Below are 26,246 nucleotides of genomic sequence, written 5' to 3' on the forward strand. Positions count from 1 at the left end.
TGGAACTCTTTAAAAACATCTAGCATGACGTACACTGCAATAAAAAGGAATTAAAACCCCTCATTACATTTATAAAGAATTTCTAAAGAGCACAACCTAGCCAGACCATCTATTAAAGAGATCTTTTCTTGTGTCGAACGTTTAATATAACATACATACATGTAAATTTGTGAACCGAAGAGGAATATTATATTAATTTCACAGAATAACTAATTAGAAATATTTTGTCGTCACTCAAAATATTTTTTTGTTTTCTTATATAAACAAAAAAAATCTAGAAACATATTTCTTATTGAATTTGTTATTATTTGTTTTCATTCTAATAATTGTTAATTTAATTATCGCATCGTTTTATCGACATTTTTCCGCGGATATAGAAATGAAAAAATCATAAGGGGGGGGGGGGGGGGCGAAAGTGACACTTTTTGAAACCAAAACTAAAAGTCAAAGGAACTCAACTAAAAAAAGAGTTACAGGTCTGACATTTTGCATGGCAGTTGCTTTATAGGGGTACAATAAGGAACTGTGAAGAAACGGCGTCGCAACTGCCGAAAACCACCGAGAAAAGGCAAAAAAAAAAAATTCGGCGGGAAACGGCGGTTGCGCCGCCGTTTCTTCACAGTTCCATATTTTACCCCTATAAAGCAACTGCCATGCAAAATCTCAGACCTGTAACTCTTTTTTTAGTTGAGTTCCTTTGTTGACTTTTAGTTTTGGTTTCAAAAAGTGTCACTTTCGCCCCCCCCCCCTTTATAATAAGAACAGTTTTGGTAGCCCCGAGAGGCCAAAGGTAACAACAAAACTGGTAAAGATTTTTATGATTTTTAATTAAAATATTTGTGGGGAATTGTCTGTAATACGATACTATACAGGGTGAGTCAGAAAAAACTGAGTTTTTCGATTTTCAGAAACAACCAGAAGGAATACGGAAAAATAATTATATGCCCTTGTTCTCTGTACAAAAGCACATCAAACTTGTAAAATGTGTTTTTCATTATCTCTAAAAATGCGGCCTCTATGATAGGTGTATGGTGTCAAAAAATTCCTTGTGTGAAAAATGTTGAATAATAAAAATTAAAATAACTCATCTATTTTGTTTTAAAAAATCTTGAAATTTCAATATTCATTTAGAAAAAGGTCTAAGAAAAGTACTTAAATGAGTTTTAAAGGTGAAATGCTTTTTGGCTCCTCACAAAAGCATTTTTAGAATACTGCAATTTATCATTTTTTCATATTTCTTGATTGTGATGCATGTGGTTCAAAAGAATCTTCTATATTAACGTAGCTTATAGTAAAAAGAAAAAATAACCTTTTTATTTGACAAAAAAATCTCTTAAGATAAAAAAGTTATCAAGGTTTGAATTTTCAAAATAAAAATGCCTTTTAGAAACCCTACCCTATTTAAATGAAGTACACAAGTATAATTTTTCAAAAGGGGGCGGAAATTTTGGAGATTAAATCCAGTCTTGCACCAAATAGGTCGATGACAAATTAATTCCACGCTGTATCATGGGATGGGGGCGTGATTGAAATGTGTAGTATACTCCTTTGATTAAACTCAATTTACGGGTTTTTATATAATTGCAACGTAGTTATATGACTTTTGGTAGCTATAAATTGAGACGTTGGGTATCCCTCTAACTGAACCGATTTTTGATTAGTCAACGGTCTAAATTTGTCTCGGCCAGGATATGATTAAAAGCCTAAATCGGCCAAGGAATAGCCGAGTACAATATTTTTAAACTTAAAAAATTAAAAATAAAGAGCTAAATGATTTATTGCGTCTTTCTCTTTTTATCGACAGACGCACTTGGATATATTATTTTCATAATTAATTATATGTATTTCCCATGTTAACGTCACCTTATGTGTAAATTTGGTGAGCCACATTATTGAATAGCGTTGTTAAGTTAGGATGGAAGAATTTTGTAATGAAAGCAAAAGTGGGGTAGAGGATAAGGGATGGGGTAAAACGGGTTATCATAATGTTTTATTTTCTTGACTTTAAGTTAAACTCTATCCACCAAATATAGAGGAAATTCAGGGGGAAAGGGGAGGAATTTAGGAAACAAGATGAAATATTTCCGGTCATGAGCTGGTTTTCCGGTAATGGGGTTATAAATCTTAACAATAGATTACAACAAAACGTTTGATTTATAATGTGATAATTTAATTCAAATAAATTGTATTTTTAAGATGTTAAATATTTTCAATCTGTTGAATAAAAATTTTAATAATCATAAAATATGTTTGTTTATCTTTTTATAATGGAAGACATTTTTTAATATAAATAAATCTACCTAAAAAGTACAAAATAATGGCCGAAAAAGTCATCACACACACTTTTTGAAATCTTTATGCTCTAAAATGCGCTGTTGTTTTCAGAGATATTCAAAAACACCTTTTCTAAGTTTAATGTATATTTTTATATAGAACAAGAACCTATAATTGTTTTTTCCATATTCCTATTAGTTGTATCAGAAAATCGGAAAACTCAGTTTTTTCTGACTCACCCTGTACATAAATTTTCAATATCACTGAGAACCAATACTATTCCAGCGGAAATTAATCGGTTTTGAAGCCATACTGTAATAGTTATTTCTCGCATCGTATTATAAACGGCTTTAGTTTTTTCGTATGGATGAGAACCGGTTCCTATCCACCGGATTCGAATGAATACGATAAAAAATATTAAAGTGAAGTGAAAAGATAGAGGAAGTTTTCATGAAAATATTATATTAAAATCGATTGAATTATGTAATCTTTAAAAGTTAATTTGAATAAAATTAAACAAATCTATCAGCTATAATTTTGGATATTCAAAGATCTTGAGGGATAAGACAATTTGGGATAAATTAATATACATTTCAAGTGATTACTACTTCTTTTGAATCAAAGTCATTGGTTGAAAAGTTTCGACACTGTTAGCTTAAACCATCAGGAAAGATTTCAATAAAGTTCCCAAAATTTTATATCAGCAATTGAGAGAGCGCGATTACTGAATTTATAAACTTTGGGTCCATTACTAAATACATTGCTATGACCCCTACCTCCACAAGCTTTAATATGTAATCTAACCTGAATCTTGTTCAAAAATGTTTGAATATCTTCTTGTTCTGCGTGGAGGAATCTGTCTGGCTCATTATCGGCAGCAGCGTAGGTCAACAGGTCAATGGCGGTCAACCTTAAAAAAAATATTCCATGGCTGTTTCTGTGGACCTTTTGTTCTACCCAGGTTTGAAACTTAACAAACCAACCAATTAAAATTAAATGAAAGTCCCCAAAGTTGTAAAGCCAACGATCACGAAAACATTATTATAAAACTTTGGAGATTAGTGTAATAAACAGCTAAATCTCCCCTCACTCCCTGCAAGAATATAAACTTTATAATCATCAAGCTTTCCAAACATTCCTGGCGCATTTTTGCGACTATTTTGACAAACCTTGTCTGTTTTCTACTGGGGACCACTACGATGGTTGGCTTACGCGGAGCATGCTTCAGGATGGCGTTGTACGTCGGCTTGGCCATGGACACAATCCTGCTAGCATTGTGGGTCATGTTAAAGCCCTGCAGTGATTTGAACAGTTGTTTTTACACAAGTAAATACCTAATAAAAATACTTTTAAAATTGAGGGAAGGGGATGGTGTTTAACTTTTTTAGCTAGAGAACATGAAAATCTGGTGTAAGATCCACGTAATAATACATCCATTAAGCAAATGAAATAAAATGTTTTTCAAACAATTGTCGGTTGAAAGTAGAGAAATACTATAGTCGAAGTATGAATGGAATGATGAAATACAATTGTTCTACTGAAAAAATCATCATTATATTAATGATTAAAAACAACATTCCTGAATGTGTAATTCTAAAGGTACTGGTCGTACATTCGGATGGAAATTAAATGTTGAATTTGTTCCACAACCCAACCATTGGGCAACATCCTAGATTAAAACATTATAAAAAGAAAATAATGAATAGTATATTCAAAGGGATAAAATAAAGAACTGTCCGTTCGTCCCCCTGTATGCCTGTCATTTAGTAACGCTATGAAAGTAATGTGATTTTCTCGTCTGACGTTTAAAATTTACTTTTTTCAGATCATGTCTATATCGTACTTGGTCCGTAGGTCTGTCAGTCTAATAAAGACATTTAGGTTTAAAATTTTTTTTTCATAATTCCATAAAACCAGTTTTCATACCTTACAATTACCAAGTGAAGAGGACAGTGCCAGAATTCTGATGGCTCTCTCCAGCTGGCTGGAAATATATCTCATCCTGTTCAACAAAAACATGCGATAAACCTTGTAACTTGTTAAGACAGGGAGGGAGGGAATATTGGACTGCAGAAATTACTGGTATCCAACGTTTCAAAACTAGTTTTCTTATTAGGTGGCTCAAAAACTTTAATTCAAATATGATTAGATGGTTTCAAACTATAGTTTTAAAACTTTTCAACCAATAATTTTTATCTACCGAAGGGATATTTTAGTTTATCATCATCATAAAATGTATAATTCCTTAAGTAGATGAAACCCTTGGCCAATAAACTAAAGAGGCAAAACTTTTTCCTATGCCCAAACTTTTAGAGACAAAAGATATCCTCACGCGTCAGCAGAGATGGTAAAAAAACAGGTTTTTTTAAAAAAAAAAGAACAAACCAGTTTGTTTTTTTGGTTTAAACCGTTTTTTTTTTATAAAAACCAGTTTTTTTGTGTTTTTTTAATAATATACAAATTATAGGCCTGCCCCTCCTCTTTTTTCATCCCCTCCCCCTTTTCTCACCCCCCAAACGGGGGGTGCCCAAATCTGCCCAATAGGACCCGAAAAAGGGGAGCCCAAAACCGCCCGCCTGTTTGACAACCCTGGCTGATACGGTAATTTAGGTTTTTGACAGCTATTTACTGTATTGTTTACGTTATGAAAAGATATAACTGGAAAGATAGGCCTTTGTATAAATATTTTTTTTAAAAACCATCCCCACCTTGGTTTTTTTGTTTTTTTTAAGCTTGGTTTTTTGGTTTAAACCAAGTGGTTTTTTTATGCCATCTCTGCGCGTCAGTCAGTCTTATTGCTGGGTGAAGTGTTATTGGATTATACGAAATTTTTGAGAAAATTCAAGTTTATCGCATAAATTCCTGGAGCAGACAATCTCGAGAACAGGACCTCCATCCCCACCAAGGAGCTGGAGTTCGTCAACAATGAACAGGTTGATGTTCTGCACGTTCTTACGCTGCTTCCACCTTAACAAGGACAATTAGGTGAGTTAGTTCATAACTAGCGGGGCTAACAACATTGATAATAAAAGTAATATAACACATTCGAGAAATTTTAATTTCATGAAATTGGACTTTCTAAAACCACCACTAAATATATTTAGTTGCTTCTACCCTAGAGGCCTCAGGTACGATTTCGCTTAGGAATGTCGAAGGTACTTTCCCCCCAAAAAAACGCCTTTAAGAAGCTTCACTGTAAAGGAATACCATTTCTGTCCAGCGATTAGCGAGATTCACAGTACTCACAGACAGATTATTAGACATCCTGTTACTTGCTTACTGTAATGTATTTACGGACATATGGACAAAATCTAAGCATTGAGTAGCTACGCTACCAGAAATAACAAGTGTTACCTTCTGCTGAGCACATCCCACTTCTCAGGGGTAGAGATGATCAGATTACCCTTGGCCAGCAGCTTCAGGTCTGTACCAGTTTCACCAGTTAATATGACAACCTACAATTAAATGATGGAGGGTTAATTTAGGATCCGATCTTGTACAATACATATTTTTTACCTATGGGTTTTTACTTAAATTTACAAAACAAAGATATTTCTAAAACCATATCTTCATTGAAATTCTAGAATTTTTAATGATTATTTGACTTTGTATTTTTTTCACTTGAGTATAATCTCGGACTACTAGGTGTTTGTCATCAAATGTAATTGGACCAAGAAGTTGCTTAAATAAGTATGGGCTGGACATACGTCGTAGATAATGAAAGTACTCTGATTTTTTTTATGTTTTAATCACACGATTATTTTTATTTAGGGCAATTTCTCTAGGAAGGAAACCGAAAAGCTCTCCCAATAAAATAAAATCTTTCCGGAAATACACACAGACAGACATCATTATAGGATAGAGAATTACCTTGATTCCCAACGGCGTAAACTTTCCATGCCAGTCAGCGTAGGCAATGTCCGCCAAGGCGTCCTTCGGCGTCACATACACGCATCTGCCCTCGGCGTTTTGAGAGAACAGGCGCATAAGAGCCATTTCAGCGCATACGGTCTTGCCTAAATATTAAAATCTTTGTCTTTTGATGCATAACCGACAGACCAACGAACCAATTACTGGATACGCAGTGATACAGGGGGGGGGGGGGGGGTTGAAACAGCTGTTTATTCTAAAAAGCAGCTGAGAAAATCGCATTATGACGGATACACTATCTATAATACAAAGTAGCTTGATGTCTCTCCGTCCGTCCCTTAAGATCTCGGTAACCACTGAACCAATCGGATTCTACTCTTCAGGGTATATAACTATGAGTCATGGTGGTTTTAAGCTATTTTCTTAGGGGTGGGATACCCCGAACCGCCCCCCCCCAAAAAAAAAAAATCCCCTCAGCTCTCCATTCTTTTTTGTTTATTGGAAGTTAGTTCACATAAAAACTACTGGCATCACCAGTAGTACCTAATTTAATTTTCTTTAATTTTTTTAAATTACCTCTAGGGGCGAAGCCGCTAGTATTAATTATAAAGTAGCTTCAGGCAATAAGGCAAATAGCTCCGTTTCAAAAAGGGCAAATACCAAAAAGATATAATAAATAACTATTTTTGAGTGTTTTAATATCTCATGACAAAGGTCGGACAATCAACGAATATATTTTTAAGTAAGGCTTTGAAACCGATTAATATCTGCTGGGTTAGAACCGATTACCAGCCATACTGAAATGTATATGTATAATGTATATCATCGTATTACAGACAATTTTCCACGAAAATTAAAAGAAAAATATAAAATCGGCTTTGTTAGCCCCGATAATCTTATAATTTTACATTTCAATATACGTGGAAAGCTGTCAATAATACGATGCTTTTTAATAACCATTCTTACCAGAGCCTGTGGGAGCACCAACAAACACATTCTCGTCACCATTGTAGATTGTGTTGAAGACCTGGGTCTGGATAGGGTTGAACTGGGTAAAGTTCTCTTTGTAAAGGTTTTCATACTCCTTGTTCCTGAAACAAAAAGTAATGAGGGTTGCGTGTTTGTCAGTCCATTAAGATCTTGCTAACCACTAAACCGATTAAGTTCTCCCTTTTGGTTTCTGGATGATTTTAAACAACTTTATTTTCAAATGCACCTCGGGGCTAAAAAAAACAGTTTTAATCTTATAGTTGTACATTCTATATCTGCGGAAAGCTGTTTATAATAGATGTGCTGAAAATGGATTGCCTATCTCTTCCCTAATTTCCAAAGTTGTACAGCAGATAACCCAATTATTGCAAACGCTATTTTCAGCTACTCCGGTCAAAGGGAAAAGCGATATGATTTATAAACGATTTATGCATTATACATTCAAAATTTTAAGAGAGAGGTCATTTTCTAGTAAATCCCGTAAAGGTGTGTGTTATAAGGCCTAAAAATAGTAGTAGAACGATAAGGTGCTCTATATATTTGTATTTCCTATTGAATAGAACAATAGGGAAGAAATTTTTTTTTTTTTTTTTTGATAACCGTACCTGGAATATCTTGAAATTTCTATCAAACGCTTTGTTTGGCTCAAACTGACACAAATAAAAAAAATATAATTATAATAAATCAACCTGTAAAGAATGACTTCTTCCTTTGTTTAATGGTATAGATTGTTCTTAACCTTTACCTTGTACCTATAGAAAACATTATTATTATAATTATATTTTTTTTTAATTTTTGTCAGTTTGAGCCAAACAAAGCGTTTGATAAAAATTTCGTATTTTTTAAAGATATTCCAGGTAAGGTTATCAAAAAAAAAAAAAAATTTCCCTATTGTTCTATTCAATAGGGAATACAAATATATAGAGCACCTTATCGTTCTACTACTATTTTTAGGCCGTATAACACACACCTTTACGGGATTTACTAGAAAATGACCTCTCTCTTTTTCAAATTTTGATTTTTTTTTGGAAGTTTGAAGATTTTATAGCTAGTAGCAAATATTGAAACGATGCGAGAAATAACTATTATCATTTACTGAATTTTTAAGCTTTAGACAAAAAATAAAAAAACATACATGAGAATCCTAATTCTACCAATCAACCTAATGAAAAGTTTTGCATATAGAAATCCTACTTATGCAAATGTGTCTCAGTGTTTGCTTATATAAATTTAATATAAATCAAAACATATATATATTTTCAGAGCCAAAGCCAAAAATTAAGACAGAAAAAAGATCTTTAAATGCAAATATTCATTTGCTATCAGTGTCTTCGCTATAAATTGTAAAATAGCCTAAAACTATCCAATGACTTTATTATAAAAATATAATGACATGAAACCATCGAAGGAGCTATGCGAAACTTCCTTAAAACTGAGCACTCAACCGGTTAAGTAAGAAGATCTTAACGTAGAAAAGAATTAATGGAAACATTACTTTTAAAATAGTATTTTACAAAGAATTCTCCCCAAAAATCAGCTGGAATTCCGATATATTTTTTTATCGTATTAATTCCGTTGATGGTTACAGCTAGGAAGGTTGTCTGTTTTAGTGTGTAGCAAAGTCTCTTGTTAACCGCTGAACCGATATGGTTCACCCTTACACCTTTTGTATTGCTAGGGTATTTTTTGCCGGACTCTTTGTCCTTGTCTTTGAATATAGGTTTAAATGAGAAAGTGTGAAAGATAAGTTTGAAATTAATCCCAAACTTGACAACATTTCAAAACCAGAAGTATCAATTCCCAAAGACTAAAAACTAACCCCAGGGAGGGAGGGAACAAAGAAATGTAAATTATTCTGGTACTCAAAGTTTTATATTCACGTTATCTTATTCGTTGGCGTAGACTTCTCATACAATATTTTAATCTACAGAAGGGGTAATTTTGTTACTGATTAATGGGGATGTACAACTATTTATTTTCCATTGTCCTATCCCTTAAGATCCCTGTCCCGTACCTTTCTAAAAACATGATCACCAATATTTTACGTGTTAATTTTAAAAGACAATTTGTCTGTGAGATAAATTTTTTACACCTCACATTTCGAAACAATTTAGTTCATTGATTTCTATATAAAAAAGTGACTGAAATTGGAGCACATCAAATAAAAGGGATATTTAAGTTTACTCTAACTTTATGGTTTCTAATAATAATATAGAATTCTACACTTTATTTAACATACATATATGAGATTAATAATTTGCCAAATATTTTTAATATTGAAAATTGTTAGAAAAAAAGACGAAACAAGAAACAAATTTATCTATTTTAACTATCTAACTTAACGATTCATCCAGTGGCGTGCAAATCGATTTACCAGGGGGGAGGGGGGGTGGGGGGGGGGGGGTGTAAACCCTTCGGAGGGTAAACGAAGAGGTCTGTGATACGATACATGATTTTTTACGTAAGGCCTTGACCAGTTCTAATGGGTTTCAAAACCTTACAGGAAAATAAAATAGAAAACAATTCAATATTAGGGTTATGGAAAGAAAACGAAGTTGCAGGTTTTATCGTATTTTTATAGAAGCTTTTAAAAGGTTATTCTAGGTTAGGTTAGGTTAAGTAAATGTTAATGATTGGTCCGCAGGGCTAGAGCCCCCCGCAGGGGCTAGAAATAGGAGAAAAGCTACTGTGAAAATTCGACGAAACCCACAACTTCGTTTTCTTTTCATGCAGAGATGGGAAAAAATTGTTTTTTTTTAATAATATCCAAATTAAAGTGTTCTAATTTAGTATAAAAGTATAAAGATTTAAACTATTAAAAGAATTTTGAATTAGGTATTTATGTTTTTGACTGTATTTTTTACATTATAAAAAGACTAGCGGCTAGGCCCCTAGAGGCCTCTAGAGGCACTTGAGGAGGAGAGAGTCGAATTCAATAATTGAATTTTTTATTTTATATTTTGTAAGAAAAAGTAAAAACAAACATACAAACATCCTGTTACTTTATTATAAGGATATATAACTGGAAAGATAGGCCTTTGTATTAAAAACCATTTAAACCCTCCCACCTTGTTTTTTTTAGCTTTTTTTTTGGTTTAAACCACTTGATTAAAACCACGTGGTTTTTATTTTGCCATCCCTGTTTTCATGATTCCAATATTAAGATTAATTTCTCTTTCATTTCCCATTTCCCTATCACTGACCCCAAAAAAAATCTGCCAAACCTGAGCGCAGAAACGGGCAGAGGCTGCAGATCCAACAACTCTGTTGGCGGCGGGTTCTTCTCCGGCAGGATCAGGTGGCGGAAAGACACGGGCAGCTGTGTCTCACTAGCAATCCATCTGTCGCTCACCACACGAATGAAATACAGCGGCGGCAGCGGTTCGAACACCGGGACAAAGAACTTGATGACGTGTTCGTCCTCGCAGAATTTCTTCTTGAGCAGGAAGAACTCGTGGTGAAGGATGATCTCTGAGTCGACGTCCTCGATCATGATCCAGAATGCCTCGGAGTTGCCGTGCACCTTCTCGTCCCACTGGAAGTCGGGCGTTAGGGTCAGCTCCATCCTTAACAGAAAGAACAGTTATTTTGAAAAAGGCCCGTAGCATGAAAAGGAAAATTTCTTGAAACAACATTAATCATCATGAAAACTTATGCCTGTTTGAAATGAAAAGAAGATTACTACTGTCCTTTCATCCACAAACGTACGAACTTCATAGAATAATATAAAATTGTAATCCGATTCAAAAATATTTTCAAATCCAATGAAAAGATATGCAAAGATAAGGTAAGTGTGACGCACACACATATAAAAACTTTTTTCAAAAGACATATTAATAATTTAAATTTTTGGAGAAGCCTTTTGATTAGAACTAGTTCAATCTTTATGGGGTAGTATTACTAGTATATTTACCTCAATGTAGATCTTGTGATGGGCTGAATATGGGAGACCAAATCCAGCTTGGGGAACTGATGCACATACTTATGGATAGTTTTACCCAGCTTGGGCATACGGATCAGCTCTCCGATCTCGTTGGCGTTCAGGTCGTACAGGCGCTCCCAGGGGAAGGATTTCTTTTCAATCTTCTTGATGACCTCCTCGGGTATCTTTCTGAATTGACGCAAGGGTGACATACTCTGCCACATACGCTTGTCCACCATCTAAAAATAATGCTAAATTAATCCTATTAGTAGTAAGTTTTTTTTTGTCTGAAGCCTTATTATTTCAATAACTACTGAATCGATATATACAGTTCTTTAATTTAGGAGAGCTTGACATAAATTTTAGACTATTAGTCTGCCTCCTATCCTCACTAACCATTCAAATACATAGCCCCTAAATGTTAGGGGCATAGGCGCTAGTAGGTTAAATAGCACATGTTTAAAAAATATGTAAACTTGAAAAAATATCAATCTGTTTCTTACTTAAAGTCTATCTACAAAATATCTTAAAAGCACAATATTCAAGTTTCTTCCAGGGATGAATATTTTCAAATAAATAGTTGAGAGTAGGGGTAATGCCTTGGGCCAAAACATCACCATGCACCGTTAGGACTTCCAGAAAAAGGTCGTGCAATCAAAGGGTAGGATTTCTAAAAGGCGTGTGGCCATAAAAACATGCACAGCAATTAAGAGCAATATTTGGTTCAGAGTTGCACCAAAATAAGATCTTGTGGTGCATCTCGTCATCACAGGCTATCTTCAGGCTAAATTCACTTGTCATAAAGAAAGTTTTACCTTACTGAGTGAGAGACATTTATCAGCCAGCTGCGCCCAGCCGCGGAACAAAACTATCTCGTAGATGGCGCGGATGAGCCTGGCGGCTGACTGGGTAACGTAGACCATGTCCGCCATCAGGGCGAAGCCCTCCAGCTTCAACTGTGAGATGTAGGCTTGCAGCAGGATGTTCACCTTGGCGCTAGGCTCTTCAATGCTTTCCTGAAAAGTGAAAACTAAAATAAATATAGCATTGGTTGGTAGGAAAATAATCCTTACATAAAAATAACACTAGACCGACATGGATTTCTTTACCTTTTTTATAAGAGCGACTTCTTATAACATACTTCAGTTGTTGTTGTTGTTGTAGCCATGATTCTCTGAAGTTAGGACTCAGATGCACACGGAGACTGGAAGTGAGAATCCTTTGGCCAATCAAAAAATTATCTGTGCTTTTTTGTACATTCCACAAACAAACAAAAACGCATGTATTTATTTCTTATCAAAAATTCAATTTCTTAATAATTATGAAAGCATTCTTAATTCCTAATAATTTGATTATTTCAAAAGAATATTCACCAAAGAGCAAATTAAATAAACATAATCTTATTCTTATTAAAAAATATTTTCGAGAATGTAGGGACTAGGGATGGCAATCCGTCAAATTTATGGACCGGATTCGGATTCTTACAAGAATCCGTCCAAAAAATGGCGGATTCCCGCGGATTCCGGATTCTAGCAATATTTTCAAAGGCTTTTATTAAAAATTTAAGTGCTACATATGTCCTAAATATTAATGTTCTTGGTGGTCTCTATAATTCACTTCCGATAATCGAACCAGATTTTAAAATATATCTATAATACAAAGTAGAACGATGTCTGTCTGTCCGTCTGAAGCTTAAGATCTCAGTAACCGCTGAACCGAATGGGCTCTACTCTTCAGGGATTATACCTACTGGTCCTGTGGTGGTTTTAAGATATTTTCTTGAGGGGTGGGACACCCCTAACCCCCCCCCAAAACAAAAAAATCCCCCCCTTAGGGGAGACTTCAACGTCAAATAAGGTGGTATCGTACATATAGCGAAGATCAGTTTAGAAAAGATCAACGTATCTCTGGGAGGGATGGGAACATTGGACTGTAAATAATACTAGTACCCAAAGAATTATAAACACATTAGCAGTGTAATTTTTATCTTTTGAAGTTGGTAGTACAATGTTTATTTAGCATAAAATCAATTTTTCAGATCCCTGAATTAATTAAAGTGAAAACAAACCTTAATTGGAATTGGAACTCTTTCCATCAGTTTTTGTAACTCCAGCTTTTCTTCTTCTCTTACAGAAATGTTTCTAAAAAATAAAATAGAATTATAAAAGGCGAATATTTTTCTCGAATTCATTCGAATCCGGTGGATAGGAACCGGTTCTCATCCATACGAAAAAAACTATGTCTAGCATCGTATTATATCCAGCTTTCTACGAATATAGAAATGAACAATCATAAGATTAAAACCAGATTTTTTAGCCGGTGCCTTCGGCACCTCGGGGCTAAAAAACTAGTTTTAATCTCATAATTGTACTTTCTACATCCGCGGAAAGCCGTTTATAATACGATGCGAGAAATAACTATTCTTACATTATTCACCAAGAAACAAAATTTTACAATGTTTTGTAACATGAATTTCTCTAATTTAAGATCAAATGCATTTCTTAAAATTTCCATTTTTAAGATTTCTCTACTATACTACCTCTCCCCCCCCCCCTTCCAAATAAATTAATAAGGATGAAGGTTAGGTAGATTACAAAAACCCCAAAGGGTTAGAGCTCCCGCAGGGGTTATACATAGGAAAAATAATTACCTTATTTTCAATTTATTTAATAATAAGTGGTGGTGTGGGTTATAAGTGCTCAACCGGCACTTTGGGTAAAAGCATTTTAACTTCTTTTCTAGCGAAAGATTTTAATATATATTATATATTTTCAAACCTGAATTCTCCAGAAAGGGAGAAGACCCTGAAGAGCTCAATTTCTGAGAGGTTGGGCTTCAACATTGTGTTGTAAGTGTACATAGTCTCGTTGGTGCAGTAGTAATGGCTGGAAATACGTCCTGAAATTAAAAAGTACTATATTATAGAGTAGGGTCTATTCATTTAAACATGACTGATAGATCTTTATTTGAGGGGTCATTACGTTTCACAAACTAATACTGTTCGTGGCCTAGTTCAAATTATACATATATGTAATGAAATAAAGAATGAAAGATGTTTTTTGTGTGTTATTTTTTTCCAAATTCAAGTCTAGGAGTGGTTTTAGGCTATTTTCTAAACCCGTCAAAACAGAGCCCTAGAATCTAGAGTTGCAGGAGATGAATTAATCACTTACTTTAGATTAAAACCATATCACCTCTTTGCGAACTATCTTCAAAAGAAAAAAAAATCATCAACTTACCTAGCTCCGTGGTCTGGAAATTGCCGGACTTGCGGTCATACTTGATCAGGGCCGACTTCTCCAGGGTTGTGACAGCTGTGTGGATGAGGTTGGCACGCCACTGCTCCAACTTAGGGTCGTCCTCCCTAGCCTCCACGGGTATTCCGTACAGCGCAGGGTTACGCAACATTCTAAAACAAAGACAATTATACAGGGATCTAAAAGGATAAGAAAATGGCCGATAAATTGATGTACATCATTCCCCAATTACCCCTCCTGTTGATTAAAATTAGTGGTTAAAAGGTTTGAACACTCAATTTAATAAACCTACCAATAAAAATTCACTGAAGTCCCAAGAGTTGTTAATTGTCAGTAAGGATTATTTTGTCTCAAGCTTAAGATTTTAAAAATTACTGGTCCGAATTGGAATTACTCTTCAGAGAATCTTTATTCATGAATTGGGGTGGTTTTAAACTATTTTGCTAATATCTGCCGTTTTTTTGGCTTAAATCCTGTGTTTTATCTGTGGGCATATGTGGTATATGACGGTTCGGAGGACCCGGGACTTTAAGGTTGTCAAATTTCACTTTGGGACACCCTGTAAATGTGATTTTTGCGTCTGTAGAGCTAAAACTTGGTCCAAATTGGCTATTTTTTTCAAATTACTCTAATATGTGTCTTAGTATGTTTGGCCATAGTGTTTTCTGACCAGATCAATAATTTCATATTTTTTGGACACCCTGTATTTTCAAATAAAGAGGAAAAAAATTTTTGGTTTTTTTTAATTTTTTTTTCTATTTTTAAGTTACTTAAAACTGTCATATAGATACAGATTTTGACTAATAACAATAATATTTGCCTATTTTACAAATTTTTACACTTTTGGGACACCCTGTGCATGTTTTTGAAAAATGATGGTTTTTGCCTATTTTTTGGGGGAAGGAGTCGTTTTAGGGCCATAGATATTTCTTCATTTTTGTAGAACTTTTCAAGACACACCATTTGTTATTTATGCAAAAACCGCAAAAACCGAACCGTTTTGCCGTTATTCACCGCCAAAGGAGGATTTTTTTACGTTTTTGCCGTTCCCTAGGTTCTAATGGGCATTTGTGGTAAGAAGACGTTGATTTATCAAGATGACTGTGAAATACTTTTATTTAGGCATTTTAATTTACTAAATTTCATGTTAAGTAAATTTTTTTGTATATCCAACTGATTTTTGTCAAAAGGAATTTCAAATGCACATGATTTATGTTTCTTTTATCACTTATGTTATAGCAATTATTTATGTTATATTCACTTCATTTTCTTGTTTTAACAATTGAAATCCATCTCGACGAAAAACGGTTAGATGCACAAAAAAATTTACTTAATATGAAATTTAGTAAATTAAATTACCTAAATAAAAGTACTTAAAAGGGATCCTGATAAATCAACGTTTTCTTACCACAAATGCCCATTAGAACCTCGGGAACGGCAAAAACGTAAAACAATTCCGCCTTTGTCGGTGAATAACGGCAAAACGGTTCGGTTTTTGCGGTTTTTGAATAAATAACAAATGGTGTGTCTTGAAAAGTTCTACAAAAATGAAGAAATATCTATGGCCCTAAAACGACTCCTTCCCCCCAAAAATAGGCAAAAACCATCATTTTTCAAAAACATGCACAGGGTGTCCCAAAAGTGTAAAAATATGTGTCTTGAAAAGTTCTACAAAAATGAAGAAATAGTCTATGGCCCTAAAACGACTCCTTCCCCCCAAAAATGGGCAAAAACCATCATTTTTCAAAAACATGCACAGGGTGTCCCAAAAGTGTAAAAATTTGTAAAATAGGCAAATATTATTGTTATTAGTCAAAAGCTGTATCTATATGACAGTTTTAAGTAACTTAAAAATAGAAAAAAAATTTAAAAAAAAACAAAATTTTTTTTTCTCTTTATTTGAAAATACAGGGTGTCCAAAAAATATGAAATTATTGATCTGGTCAGAAAACACTATGGCCAAACATACTAAGACACATATTAGAGTAATTTGAAAACAATAGCCAATTTGGACCAAGTTTTAGCTCTACAGACGCAAAAATCACATTTACAGGGTGTCCCAAAGTGAAATTTGACAACCTTAAAGTCCCGGGTCCTCCGAACCGTTATATACCACATATGCCCACAGATAAAACACAGGATTTAAGCCAAAAAAAAATGATTTTTTTCGGACAGGTATTTTGGGTATTACGCTAGATATCCAAAATACACTTTTTGTTGGACACCCTGTAAAATTAGAGTTTTGGCCAAAATAGCATTATGAGCGCTTTTTACATGAATAAACGATCATTTTGGTGTATAAAATGTATAGATTGGATGTAAGATTGATGAAAAAATTAATTTTTAAAATTGTGAAAAAATGGGTGTTTTTTACATTTTTGTTACCTAACTTCATAGATAGCTAGATATCTAGACATCCAGGGACTCTGAAACTTTTTTTTGGCCATCCAGCATCCTTGAATGACCCAACGGACCAAAATATAGAGTATTAACAAAATCGGAGAGGTAGTGCAGAAAAGTGGTACATTTGGCAAATAATGCACCATATGTATGCATACAATAAACATGCACACCACAATAAGGATTTGTTGGCAAAGACTGTCAATAACCCACCTTAATATCGATTATCGACTAAGCTTATTGTATCAGCTGATGCTTACAGTACACTTTTTTTCATTTCCCTTAGTAGGGATCCCATAAAGAATATAAACCCCTGACTTTCTACAAAGAGAAAATGTTATTACCTAATAAAAAGATACGTGTATCCAAGCCATAGCGTGGCATCCTTGACTGTTTGTACTGTGCCAGCAACTATCTCTGCGTTCAACATGTCAGGTAACTAAATACATAATAATATGATAGAATTGTTCAATCTAAATAAAACTTACAATGTCCATTTTATAAATAGAAATAATTTGAACTATGCGACTGATGGTCACAAATAAATGTTAAATGTGAAGTATTAAGATATGTTTGTCTGAAGCTGAAGATCTCTGGAAAAAATGATCCGAAATATCCATACTTATTAAAGAAGGTATATAAATGTCTTGGGATGGTTTAAGGCTATTATCCTGACCCCCCCAAGACCTAACCCAAAGGGGCTAGAGGCTAAGCAACAAGTGTTATCAAAGACAACAAATAACTTACATATTTTAAAGGTACTGTTATTTTCTACCTGTTAGGATTAAAATAAACTTATTTGCCTTTCAAAATATATTTAAATAATCACTGTTTTGTCAAAATAAAAATATTAAGGCCATCAAATATATGGGTTCACATAAAAATGTTTCACAAGAACTTAATTGCATAATAACAAAGTTTTGATTAAAAATTAGATCATTGTGCGCCATCTCTTACAAATCAATCCTAATTTCTTTTTTTTCATATGATTTCGACGATTTCTAAAAATCTATGAACTTAAAATGCATAAAAGTTACCTTAGCAACCATTTGTGATTCAATTGGAAGTTGTTGGTTCAGTAGTGAGAGGTAGTATTGCAGTTCACTATGATTTGTTATCAGAATACCTTCACCCTAAAAATATTATTAATCCTATTATAGAAAGTAGTAAGATTTTTATAACTTCAGAACCGATTAAGTTCTTCTTTAAGAAAAGCTTTGCACAGGTCCTGCGATGGTTATCTCATTCTTGTTAACAAAACAAAACAACAGTTTTAATACAAAGCCCCATAAGTCCATAGTAATGATGTAGGATATAAGACACATCTTTAAAATGCAAACATCATAATATTACAATTGTCAGATTATTTATTTTGAAGTATATCCTGATATAAAAAAGTAAGAGGATGACTGACTGTCTGTCTATGTGTATCTTTATTTGTTCCGAAGCTACTCGCTAACTGATGGTCCGATATGGAACTCCTTTACTGTGAAGCTTCTCATAGATCCAGGGAAGGGTTATAATAACTATTTTGAAGGAGGGTACCACCACCCCACTATGTGCCCAGCCAATGCAAAAACTCCAAGATTCCAAAAAATGCATTTTTGAATATTGACCAATTTTAAAGTTTTAGGTTAATCTTTGTCATATTTGAGAAGGATTCCCAAAGCTAGAGGTGAAAATATCAATTACTTTTAATTTTACAGCTTTGAGAAGTAGCCTACCTAGATATTTAGGATTTTGTAATTAAGCCTGACTATTGAAATTACATTTCATATGCAAACTTTAAATTATCGTCAAACTACCAAAAATTAAGCTACAGTAATATGTTATACCTTTTTTGAAAGCTTATTGAATATACTAAACGATTTTAAAATAATTTTTATACGTTTACTTATAAAACTTATGAAAAAATTGATGTCAAAGCATTCCCCCTTAAACAATCAGAAATCATAATATTTTATAATGATACTCTCAACTTCAAATAGTTTGATCTTTTTTCAGCTAACGATGCCGCATATCAGACCTTTACATATGTTTAACCAAGGCACTCAGTGAATGAATCCTGTTGGTTTCAATGGCGGCATCGTTAGCTGAAATTTTTTTTCTCGCATTTTTGTAGGAGCGGTCGGACCTATTTTATAGCAATTTTTACACAAAAAAGACAAATTAAATTACTTTTTTTACAAATTATTTTATCGTGATATTTATAGTTCTCGATGCAATTTTTTTATACAATCCCTTATTCTTATTGCTTAAAGTCTTTAAAGGATATCCTCGCCCCCCCCCCACCCCTGGAGTGTGGGGGGAGGCCCCAATGCACATGCCTAGGAATATTCATTTAAGCTATGTAATCGAACCTGTTGCTTCTAATCAATTACCATTCTTTTTAAATCAAATGAATAAAATATTAAATGTTTCAATTTGATAAAACTAAAACCTATTCCACTCCATATGCACACCCTAAAGAATTAAAAGAGTTAAGCAAACTTGTGAAGAAACTAAAAGATTTAAGCAAATTTGTTAATAAATGTATGAAGGCCTAGGGATCTAAAGGGATAAGAGAATGGCAGATAAATTGATGTACATTACCAATAATGACACACAAACTTACCCTTCTGTAGATTACAATTATTGGTTGAAAAGTTATGACACTCAACTTAATAAACAAACAAGAAAATGTTATTATAAAACTTTGGGGACTAGAGTGATAAACAGCCCACTGTCCCCTTCCTTCCTGATAAAGGCCCTATTGCAGACAATTAATCCTTTGATTGCAAGGCCTTTGAATTAAAGTTTTTAGTGCTTTTGGGGTGATTTGTGATATATTTGCTTTTATTTTAAAAACAAGGATTGTTTTGTCTATACGTAGCGCAGCAATAATAACAGGTCAATTGTTTAATGAAAAAGTACAGTAAAATGGGTTATAGGAAAATAGAAAATTATTTTACAAAATGTTATTAACATGTTTCCTTGTTTATAGTTATTAAGGTCAACAAATCCAGGGATCTAAAGGGATAAGTTAATGGCCGATAAATTGGTGAACTTATCCAACAATGATACACAAAATTACCCCTTCTGTAGATTACAATTAGTGGTTTAAACGTTTGGACACTTTGAAAAAAAAACAATTAAAATTCAGTAAAAGCCCCTAAAGTTGCTAAACCAATGGATAATAAAACGTTATTATAAAGCTTTGGGGGTAAAATATGGTGACTTGAAACACGACATACCAGCAATTTTATTTTGGGTGCTACTCCCTTAATTTTAGAGATAATTGGGTAAAATCTTTAGGGTTGTGTCACCAATCACCCCAAGTTTTGGTATCTTAAAAAAAAACTGCGGCCGAACCGCCGTTCACGGCCGTTTTCCGCCACCACCAAAATTTTTTTTATTGCATTTCTCGCTGAATTAGGCAATTTGGAATCATTTGAGACAGTGTAATTTTTTTCAAAAAATTTTCCCCTCATAACCAACCCTGTGGGGGACTTCATTTTCAAATTCTCATTTATCAAGGTATATCTTAAATTCAGTGCTTCTCCTGTGTTTTTAAGATATTGGATCCAAATCGTTTTAGGGTGTCACTGATCACCCTAATTTTTGGTATCTTTGAAAAAAACGGCGGCGGGCCCGCCGCTCCCGCCGTTTTCAGCTGCCGCCGCCAAATTTTTTTTTTCATTTCTCGCCAAATTAGGCAATTTGGAATCATTTGAGATAATGTTGTTTTTTTATGCGGCAGAAAATGGCGGTTATCGGCGGGACCGGCGATCCCGCCACCGTTTTTTAAAGATACCAAAACTTGGGGTAATTAGTGATCTAACCCAAAAGATTTTACCCAATTTGAAGCAAAATTAACAGAACTATGAGTTTTTGTTTTATATTGGAATTCTGGGCACATAGTGCACCCTCCAAAGAGAATTCGCCCTAGAAAAATACCTCCCCCCTGACAACATATCATATTTTACTTTTTTTAAATCTAAGATTAAAAATGGAGGTGCAAAAGGGGGCAACTCCAATTATTTCAAATGCTCCTAGAGGCTTCTAGCTTACCTTGGTATCATACTGAGGTCTACCAGCTCTACCCAACATCTGCAAAACATCCAGCGCTGACAACTCAGTCCATTTACCCTTCTCTGGATTGTAAATCTAAACAAGTATAACAATAATAGTTTTCGTATCGCGTATTATAGATAGACAACTTTCCGCGGATAGTAAAATGAATAATTATAAGATCTATTCCAGTTTTGTTAGACCGAGACGCCGAAGATACGGAATAAAATCTTTGTAAAAATGACTATAATACAATAGGATATATTATATTTCAATGCGGCTTAGAACCGGTTATTTTCCAACAGATAATAATCGGTTTAAAAGCCATACTGGAAAAACATTTACCTGTGTTCCTTTAATGATGACAGTATGCGCGGGCAAGTTGACACCCCACGCCAAAGTAGCAGTAGATACTAAAACCTAAATAATTTCACTGTTATCTACTTATTAGTAAGGATTATTAAGGGTCTACTAAATGGATAAGACAATAGCCGATAAATTGATGTACAATGATGTTACACAAAAATACTTCTTTTGTAAATTACAATTAGCGGTTGAAACGTTTGGACACGCAACTTGAACAATGAACCAAACAATCAAAATTAACAATTAAAGTCCCCAAAGTTGTTAAGCCAACGAATTAGAAAATGTTATTATTAAACTTTTTGGTCTAGTCCCCTCCCTCCATTAAGAAAAGAGCTTTTTGTAAGATTTACGGAGACATCGTTTTCTGGCATGATATGGTATAGTTAACATTAGATAAACACAAATATAAAGAAGTGCATTGAAAACTGAACCGACCTGAATATGTCTATCCGCAAACAAATCCTCAACAAGTGTCCTGTCCACCCTGGACATACCAGCATGATGGATGGCAAATCCGTAGGGCAGCAGGTCCTTCAGTTCCATGTTTTTCACCTACAAAAAAATGAAATCTTTACAGGGGTGTATATTCTGCACAAGATTTATTTTCTTTCCCCGGCTACAAATTTCTTTATTTTTTTCCCCCCCTAGTTTTTTCTCACCAAGTAGGGGAGAAAATGGAAAAATATTTAAAGAACTCTATATTTTATTTATTTTATCCCTCCTACCACACATTCTTTTAGTTTTTTTTACCAAGGAGGGGGGAGGAAATGGAAAAAATGTTTTCAGTTTTCTTAATTTTTACATTTTTTTCCCTTCCAACCACTAATTTTTATACAGAGTAGTAAGAGATTTTGCTAACCACTGAACCCATTGAGTTCTCTATGTTAGGGAAGCTTCTCATAAATACTTTTTATTAAATGTAAGTCTTTGGATGATTATTGGCAATTTTTGCTTTATAAATCCCCCCCCCCCCCCTCGCTCATCAAATACATAGCTCCTAGATGCTAGGGACTCTGCCGCTAACAAAAAAAAGAGGCCTTTTAGTTAACTACCATAATATATTGAAATTAAATAATGATGTTTTCAATAATATTTTCAAATAATATCAATCAAAACAAGTTTAATTAATCTGTTAATAAGATCTGTACTCAAGACTAAGGTCAGGTGGTTTTAAGCAAGACTTCTGAGGTGGATTCTTAAAAAAATTTGGGTCGATGCATCGCTACCTCACCAAAATTGTTTTTGTGAAAAATCCTCCAAAATCAAATGAAAAAACTCCAAAAATTAAATAAAATCTTATGTTTAATAGCACTTCTATGATTTTATTTAATGTTTGTAGATTTTTTATGCGATTTTGGAGGATTTTTCACACAAAAAACCAATTTTAGTGAGGCAGAGATGCAGCGAACCTAATTTTTTTTAAAGAATCCAACTATGTTTAGTAATATAACTACATACTGAAATATATGTAGAGATCTTAAAGGATAACACAATGGACGATACATCATATACATCCCCAATGATTTTTTTTACAAAAATTATATCCTATTTAAATAAACAATTGGTTGAAAAAGAGATAAACACAATTAAAGTACCCGAAGTTTTAAACCAACGAATAATATGACGAAAACTTCGGGTAGCAGTCCAATGTCCACTCTCAGTTTATATAATTGTAAGATTAACCTGTTCAGCCTCTGTCCTGAGAACCTCCATAGAGGCACTGCCCTCTTTCAGGAAGCCTCCCAGTGTGTCCTTCTCAATACAGGCGTCTCTCACGGCTCTGGCCGTTTTGCCGGTCTCCTTGCGGCTGTGCACAAAAATAAGCACCTAAAAATTGTATATCAATATAATATTTCTGTTAGCTCGTGGTTGGGAATGTGATCTGTTCGAGTCTCGGTACAAACTGCGTCATAGCTGAAGACATAAGAAGTTGTACCTACTGCTTCTATCACAGATGCACGACATTAATGATAAGAGTAGGCACAAAACAGGCGCAAATCAGTAACGTGCAACGTTAGGATTTCCAGACAATGGTCGGTACTTTTACAGGATTGGTTGTTTGTAAAAGGTGGGGAAGTTCGTGCCTTGGGACCTACTGAGAAAGCTCTGGCTCAACATTGTTATTAATAATACCTTTGGTATTAATCAGGTAAATCAAGTGTCTAATTTAAGCTTGACTCCTTCCGTCTACCAAAACTTTCCATTTCAACTGTTATCAAAAGCTATCACACAAAAGGATGAAAGTATTACCTGGTTTTTACCCGCGTTTTCTACAGTCTTCTCATACACAATTTCATTCATTGTGGCATAACGTTTCATTGGCTTCTTCTCTGTGATACCTGCAATACAAAACGTTTGTAGTTTTTTTTTTAAGCGAAGCTTTTGTACAATTAAGGTAGGTCAGTCCGTCAAAAACTAAGAGCTCCTATCTTTAGAATTGTCGTATAGATTTAAAACTTGGCTTAATGATTCCTGTAACAGTAGAGTACGATTTAGAAAGCGTAGCAACACATTTTAAACATCATAGATTTTAGCTTTTTAAATAATCATCTAATTCATTACAGTTTAAAAATATGTAGTCCTATGATCATTAGAAATAATCTTGTAACGAAACATCTCTAAAATCAAGTATTAAAATGTAAGTAAGTCCTTAAGTATTAAGTATACTTTTTTATAGTAAACTAATTAGAGATAAATTAATAAGCCAATGAGCCACAAGGAAAAAACAGAAAAAGCACAATTCTGTCTGAGTAAACTTTTATCTTACCAATAAACTGTTGTTCCAAAGGAACAGGTCTGAAGCTGTTATCAAAATAAAACAGGCCAGTCTTTGGATTTACTCTCAAGAATGTTGCAACATCCTAAAAATTAAAATTAAAATATTTTTTAAGTAAACAAAGAAGCAAGTTTAATATTAAAGGGATAGTTTCACGAAGTGCATTTAAAAAAAATAGTGAACTGTAAGTTATTTCTATTTTAAATAATTAGTAATGCATAGTATAAAGTTATTGATTAAAATTAAAAGATTTGACCAGGGATTTTCTCAAAAAATGAGTTTTTCATTTTTATTTTCAACTTCGTTACATGTTATATATGGCGAAAACTTTTTTGTCAAAAATACAACTTTAGATAGCATTTACTAGTTAATAGAACTACAAACTTTTTATGCAACAAAATACACATAACAAAGAATGACCAATAAAATATATAGCATGGTACTTAGAGTAGTGAACTGTTTATATGTCTTAGTAGAATATATTAGGCATTGAATAGATATGATTATGTGACAGGGGTGTATATTCTGCACAAGATTTATTTTTTTCCCCTGCTACAAAATTTTTTATTTTTTTCCCCCCTAGATTTTTCTTAAAAAGTAGGGGGGGAAATAGAAAAATATTTAAAGAATTCTATATTTTATTTATTTTATCCCTCCTACCACACATTTTTTAGTTTTTTTTTTAACCAAGGAGGGGGGCGAAATGGAAAAAATGTTTTCAGTTTTCTTAATTTTTACATTTTTTTTCCCTCCAACCACTTATTTTTTATTTCCCCCCCCCCCCCTGAGCCGGGGATCCCATGCAGAATATACACCCCTGTTATGTGATAAAGAATTTTAACATTGACCTGACCGAACTTTTTTTTTTTTGACAATATCTATAAAAACTAGTGATTTGCCACATAAATTACACGAGAATGGTCTATTTTTTAAATATATATATATGTTGTATTGTTAGTTGGTATTTCCGCGTAAGATAATGTGTAGGTATATCGTAAGTAAACCGAACGGTTTTTTTTATTTTTATTAAAAAGTATCTATAGAAAACCTGTCCTATGAAGAACCGGACGTTATTTTTTATGTTTTTTAAGCAACTTGCCCCAAGGGGAACCCCTGTTCAATTTTTTTATAACTTAGGTGAAATATGCGGCAATTCATTCTCTAATACTGGTGTTTTGGCTATACATATTAGGAAATAGATAGACCATTCTCATGTAATTTATGTGGCAAATCACTTAAACCTTTTTAGATATTGTCAAATAAAAAATGTTCGGTCAGGTCAATGTTAAAAATTCGTTAACACAATCATATCTATCCAATGCCTAATATATTCTACTGAGACATATAAAAGTTCACTACTCTAAGTACCTTAACTCTTTAAATACACTTCGTGGAACTATCCCTTTTGTGAATATCAGAAGAACTTAACAAGTGATGGACATTTTATAAATTGAAGAGTAAAATAGATAATAGAAGATTCTTGCGAAACATTTAAGTTTGAAAAATAGTTTAAAGGACGCCTGCAAGAAATACCACGCTTTAACTACTGAAAGAATGCCACAAGTAGACCCAATACCCCTAATTACTGGCAACCGAAATTTATGGCAAAGCTAAGCTTATAATTTTGTTTCTAGGCCACGTAGTTGAACTTCAAAATTTCTAACATTAGCATTGATATTCTTTCAAAATTTTCATTGTACATAAAATGTCATTTTAAAATGCCTAGAACTTTTTTGTTATAGAAGCTGACTTGGCTTCAAATTTGGGGTATTGGGTCTACTTGTGGCAGTCTTTCAGCAGTTAAAGCGTAGTATTTCTTGCAGGCTTCCTTTAATGAATGAATGTAGAATATACGTGGATATATAACAGAGAAAAAATGTCGTCAATTTAGCTTGCTAACATGGAACTCGTCTATTGGTTGATTCGTTCATACAGTAGGAGAGGAAGGGATGGGAAAAGAAAGTGGATGGGTCGTTATCTTAGCCCGCTTCGAGTTTCGCTTTCTTAAAATATAAAATGTTAACCTGATAATTAGGAAGTGTAGCGGATAGACCAACCAATCTAACTTCTTCTTGTGTTGTCTCAATGTTCCTAAAATTAATGAATTACATTCATTGCATGTATTGTATCAAAAGAATAGAGGGGTATGAGCTAAATGTAACTCTGTCTAGAGGGCGGGGACCCTGTCCCAACTTTGTGTTGGGTCTTTGAAATCAGCTTATTGCGTTAGAAATATAAGCACAGTCGAGATCTTACCTGAAGAAAAGAAAACTATTAGCTAGCAGACAAAAGGGTTTCCACGGATTACGTAACGGAACGCTATTATAGTTATTTTATACAT

At 33.8% G+C, this 26,246-nt stretch overlaps 1 protein-coding gene across 1 annotated transcript in view; it reads right to left on the minus strand.

Annotated features, from left to right (window-relative positions):
* The window catches only part of Brr2 (U5 small nuclear ribonucleoprotein l(3)72Ab), a 53,774-nt gene that overhangs the window by 19,091 nt on the left and 8,437 nt on the right, over window positions 1-26,246 (minus strand). Inside the window, exons 15-37 of the mRNA XM_080170482.1 lie at window positions 25,930-25,996; window positions 23,897-23,990; window positions 23,380-23,468; window positions 22,813-22,956; window positions 21,565-21,681; window positions 21,109-21,183; window positions 20,764-20,859; window positions 17,751-17,846; window positions 17,058-17,152; window positions 14,296-14,465; window positions 13,834-13,954; window positions 13,125-13,197; window positions 11,872-12,072; window positions 11,048-11,295; window positions 10,359-10,700; window positions 7,111-7,235; window positions 6,145-6,290; window positions 5,629-5,729; window positions 5,135-5,241; window positions 4,201-4,274; window positions 3,853-3,943; window positions 3,444-3,567; window positions 3,079-3,184 (exon numbers count right to left, since the gene is read on the minus strand). Coding sequence (XP_080026608.1) covers window positions 3,079-3,184; window positions 3,444-3,567; window positions 3,853-3,943; window positions 4,201-4,274; window positions 5,135-5,241; window positions 5,629-5,729; window positions 6,145-6,290; window positions 7,111-7,235; window positions 10,359-10,700; window positions 11,048-11,295; window positions 11,872-12,072; window positions 13,125-13,197; window positions 13,834-13,954; window positions 14,296-14,465; window positions 17,058-17,152; window positions 17,751-17,846; window positions 20,764-20,859; window positions 21,109-21,183; window positions 21,565-21,681; window positions 22,813-22,956; window positions 23,380-23,468; window positions 23,897-23,990; window positions 25,930-25,996 — 2,902 coding nt within the window. The remainder of the gene's footprint in view (window positions 1-3,078; window positions 3,185-3,443; window positions 3,568-3,852; window positions 3,944-4,200; window positions 4,275-5,134; window positions 5,242-5,628; window positions 5,730-6,144; window positions 6,291-7,110; window positions 7,236-10,358; window positions 10,701-11,047; window positions 11,296-11,871; window positions 12,073-13,124; window positions 13,198-13,833; window positions 13,955-14,295; window positions 14,466-17,057; window positions 17,153-17,750; window positions 17,847-20,763; window positions 20,860-21,108; window positions 21,184-21,564; window positions 21,682-22,812; window positions 22,957-23,379; window positions 23,469-23,896; window positions 23,991-25,929; window positions 25,997-26,246) is intronic.

The sequence above is a fragment of the Acartia tonsa genome, chromosome 8, assembly GCF_053477335.1.
Source record: "Acartia tonsa isolate MP-2025a chromosome 8, ASM5347733v1, whole genome shotgun sequence".
In the NCBI taxonomy this organism is placed as follows: domain Eukaryota; kingdom Metazoa; phylum Arthropoda; class Copepoda; order Calanoida; family Acartiidae; genus Acartia; species Acartia tonsa.